Source organism: Plectropomus leopardus, unplaced genomic scaffold (genome assembly GCF_008729295.1).
Source record: "Plectropomus leopardus isolate mb unplaced genomic scaffold, YSFRI_Pleo_2.0 unplaced_scaffold28710, whole genome shotgun sequence".
NCBI classification, from domain to species: Eukaryota; Metazoa; Chordata; class Actinopteri; order Perciformes; family Serranidae; genus Plectropomus; species Plectropomus leopardus.
The window spans coordinates 1-3,784 of record NW_024631280.1 but is presented as its reverse complement, the minus strand read 5'-3'; the positions used below and the strand labels follow the sequence as shown (position 1 = coordinate 3,784).

The 3,784-nt window shown below is 38.4% G+C and overlaps 1 protein-coding gene and 1 long non-coding RNA gene across 2 annotated transcripts; both read right to left on the bottom strand.

The window, feature by feature from the left end:
• Nucleotides 1-911: 911 nt before the first annotated feature.
• On the bottom strand, nucleotides 912-1,372 carry LOC121938176. The gene is made up of 3 exons (XR_006105252.1): nucleotides 1,263-1,372; nucleotides 1,053-1,173; nucleotides 912-982 (listed from the first exon to the last, which is right to left on the bottom strand). It is a non-coding gene; the product is annotated as an uncharacterized LOC121938176 (long non-coding RNA).
• An 860-nt stretch (nucleotides 1,373-2,232) lies between these two features.
• On the bottom strand, nucleotides 2,233-3,778 carry LOC121938177 (zona pellucida sperm-binding protein 4-like). The gene is made up of 7 exons (XM_042481454.1): nucleotides 3,748-3,778; nucleotides 3,549-3,666; nucleotides 3,272-3,444; nucleotides 2,842-2,936; nucleotides 2,629-2,747; nucleotides 2,403-2,543; nucleotides 2,233-2,334 (listed from the first exon to the last, which is right to left on the bottom strand). Exons 2-7 carry the CDS (start codon nucleotides 3,622-3,624, stop codon nucleotides 2,288-2,290), a joined length of 651 nt encoding a protein of 216 aa, XP_042337388.1. The 5' UTR covers nucleotides 3,625-3,666; nucleotides 3,748-3,778; the 3' UTR covers nucleotides 2,233-2,287.
• Nucleotides 3,779-3,784: the final 6 nt, after the last annotated feature.

Genomic DNA, 3,784 nt, shown 5'->3' with positions numbered 1-3,784 from the left:
ATTTATGGGCAATTTAATATGTTTATTGCATTTTGATACTGAAAATCCACTCTGAATCCACTCTTCTGCTGGGATCAGGTTAATCCCGATTTCTTAGATCAAAGGTATCCTAAACCTACTAAAACATGACTGATCCTGATCTGTGATCTAATCTTATATCAGAATTTTTTATTTTGAATCACCCATTTTCAAGATTTTATCCAATCCCATACCTGAAATCTGATCAGATTACTTCTGTACAACTGTAACAAGGTGATCCAACTTGATGTTGCTTTTAAAAAGCAGAACAAAAGTTAAACGTTTCAGCAGATCCTGGACAGGGTTCCTATTTTTTTAGGCAAGTGGGATTTAAAACTTTTTAGGGCTTTTTTGAAATGCCAACCAGAATAAAATGTAAGAACATTTTTTACAAAAAACAATACTTAAGAAAAAAAACCCATAAACCTACATCAACAAGGGACAATTTTGCCCTAATAATTATTGTAACATAAAGCATGACTTTGGTTTGATTTATTGACATAATGTGAAAGACAATCATTTTTGTTTTTTGATTTTGTTTGTTCTTTTTTTAAATAAAGGAACCATTTATTTCAAGATTTTAAAATGCAATGCCAGACCAACACCAATTAAGGCCTTATTTTTATATGAATGAATTCAATGCCATTTAAGTATTTTTAAGGATCCTTGGGAACCCTGATGGCAGAACATGGGTTTTCCAAATCTGGATAATTGTGATGCAGATTAAATATTTTGAACAACTGGGCCGTGGATCCTGAACCAAAGTGTCTCTGAAAACACATCTCGTTTTCTAAATAAGTATGTGGGTGTGTTTCTGTTGTCTATCAAAAACTTAATCCCAACCAGTTTTTAGAAGTAGGACAATAAAGTCCACTTACCAAGTCACTCACTATGTTGGGGACCCTCCTCCCACAGACCATGGTGGGGTCAGTGTAGAAAAACTCTGTTGGGATGATGGGGGGGACTGCAGAGAGGACAGTGAGCTGTAAACTGAGATGAAGCTTTCAAACTGATTTTGGTGAAAACAAACTCACCAGTTTGGCTGTTAAAGTCCGTGTGATGGTGTGGAAAGCCTGCAGCCATGTACAGAGGCAGGAAAGAGGGGTGGTGCAGGGTCCTGTTGGAGTACGGAGGCAGGGTGGACCGCCTGGACCTCTGTTTGAGGAGAGACATGGGGACACGTTGACAACTTTTGTCGACAAAGTGAATTATGTGGAAGAGAGCCAATGTGACAGAAAACTCACGACACAATGTCCTTCATTGTAGCTCATGGTTGACTTTTCTGTTCAATTACGCAGCTCGAGTCAAGAGAGGCAGTGAACCAGCGACTTCACATGCTGTCAAAATAAAGGAAAAAGTCAAAAATAAAGAGCTGCGTCAACGTTTATGCTAGCAGCTAACAGCTAGCGCCCCCTGCTGGATGACTGAGAGACCCCGTTCATTTGACTGCTTGTCATTTGTGAAACAAATAAAGATTTGATATTTTTGTTTTTACCCAAAAGACAGTCACCTTTATGTCGCAGGTGGTGCCAATTAGTTGCAATTAGTTACCAGGTGAAACGTAAAACATTTAGTAAATTTGTCTCAAATACAAATCCTGATCAAGATTTCCAAATTTGTGTGTTGTGGACAGATATTCATTTTTTTTTTATTTGTATATATTAAATTGTGTTCATTGGATGCTCAGTAAATATGAAATGTCCAAGTTGTTTTATTTATGGCACAGATTTGTTTTGTCCCCCCCTAAAATAATTCAATTTAAAGTATAACAGGACAGGACAGGACACTTACTGCATTTAAAATTAATTAAGGGGAGACACTTCAGGTGAATAGGGTCAAACTTTTAACTGATAACACCATGAAACCTCCCCAGCTGATTAATTACATTACAATTTTTTTTAAAATCAGGTTTGTTTGTTGTTTTTTTTTTAAAAGTGTGTTTAAAATAAGCAAAGATGCATTAAATAAAAAAAAAAATCTGCTAATTTGCACATTTCCACAACAAAAACCTAAACATTGGATAAAGCAAGGCTCAAATTCTTGTATCATTTTTTTCATCATTCAAGAGGAAAAAAGGTCTAGCCTTTCTGCCTTGAACAGATATGTACAAATGTCACCCAGATCCACACCTTTCAGTTTGTCCATAAATGTTCAACTTCCTGTGTTGACACTTGGCCACGTGTAAAGTGTTCACATAAGACAAATACAGCAGTTCTAAGAAAACATCTTTATTAAACTCAATTTTCCATTTAAAAAAAGATTGCATTTTTCAAATCTGGCCAGGATTTACTTTAGTTTGCGAGGGTCCTTTTGCTCCTGTGAAGAGATCAAAACAAGCACGTGAGACCGTAGCCCTTTTGAGTTTAAAAAGGAGTAGTTCTTACCTATTCTCCTGGGAAGATTTCTAAACCGAGAAACTTTGATGTAGCGAGCAGGGGGGTGTACGGCAGGCAGGAATGAGACAGGCCGTCTTGCAGGTGTAGTTGTCAGTGCTGCAGTGGGCTTGATGATGGAAATATCAAAGCCTGCAGGGCAGAAAGAGGGAAAAATGCTCAAAATCCCAATATGACGAGTGATAACTGGTCATCTCCAACAGGTGAATTACTGTACCTGATGTGGGCTGTGAAGTGTGGATGATGCTGCCAAAACCATCAGAGTCAGACTCAAACCGGTAAACTGAGAAGAGGCGATGGAGGCCAGCCAGAGGATATGTGCACTGGATTATCACCCTGTATACAAAAAGGATGATGCATTTGTCCCCAACTGGCTACAATTTTCTAGTGTTACAGGATTTTGGCAGTTTAGTATTAACTTTATACATACCTCTCACTGGCATCATCAGAAACTAGCTTGTTCATATTGAGGTACTTCTTGCTGTAGAAAATCTCATTTTGATATGTCACATTTTCCCTGCCAAGCTGCAGGGAAAAACATGCAAAGTGACACATTTATGACAGATAAGTCATTGTGAGGGCAAGTACAGGAATTTACACACATTAACACATCATTTTTCAATATTTTAACCACATTTCAGAGACGTCTGGTTTAAAATGGTTAGTCCTATAACAAACTTGGGCTTTTCATCTTTATTTGAAGACATTTCGGCATATAACAATGGACCAGATGGGCACATAAGTATGTCAATCATCAAGGCTGCAATACTTGGGGAAAATCATAACTTTTTCCAGGATTTTCATGACTGTGGGAACCCTGGATTTAGTCTTGTTTTGTGGTACATTTAAATCAGCAGTACCTTGACTGTGGTTCCACAGCTGTTGAGTGGAAAAGAGAAGAGTGCCCTGGTGTTATCGGTCTCTTTGGGTCCACAGTATTTGTCAACAAGGTTTGTTCTGGCAGGATTTCCTCCACTTGGGATGGCCAGAGACAAGTCAGCCACCACAGTCATCCTCCCGTCAGTCGAACACACTGAGGAAAGATTTTTTAATTGTGTCAGCGAAATATAAAACTCAGCTGTTCAAGAGTGGGGAAAAAACGAGAAAAAAAAAAAAAAAAAAAAAAAATGTCCTTACAAATGAATTCAGTGTTTGAGAACGGGCAAGTCTTGACAGTTGAACTCTGGACTTCTGATGTTTCGTGATCCCGCATGAGGATCTCGAAGGTGCCAGAGAAGCCTTTCAAATCGACGTCCTAGAAAACACACTACACTTAGTCTCTATGTTCAGAGCTAAAGAGTTGATGCAACCAAGTAGTAATTTTTACTCATCTCACCTTGTACTCATAGCCATGAGTGAAGAGCGGCACGTCG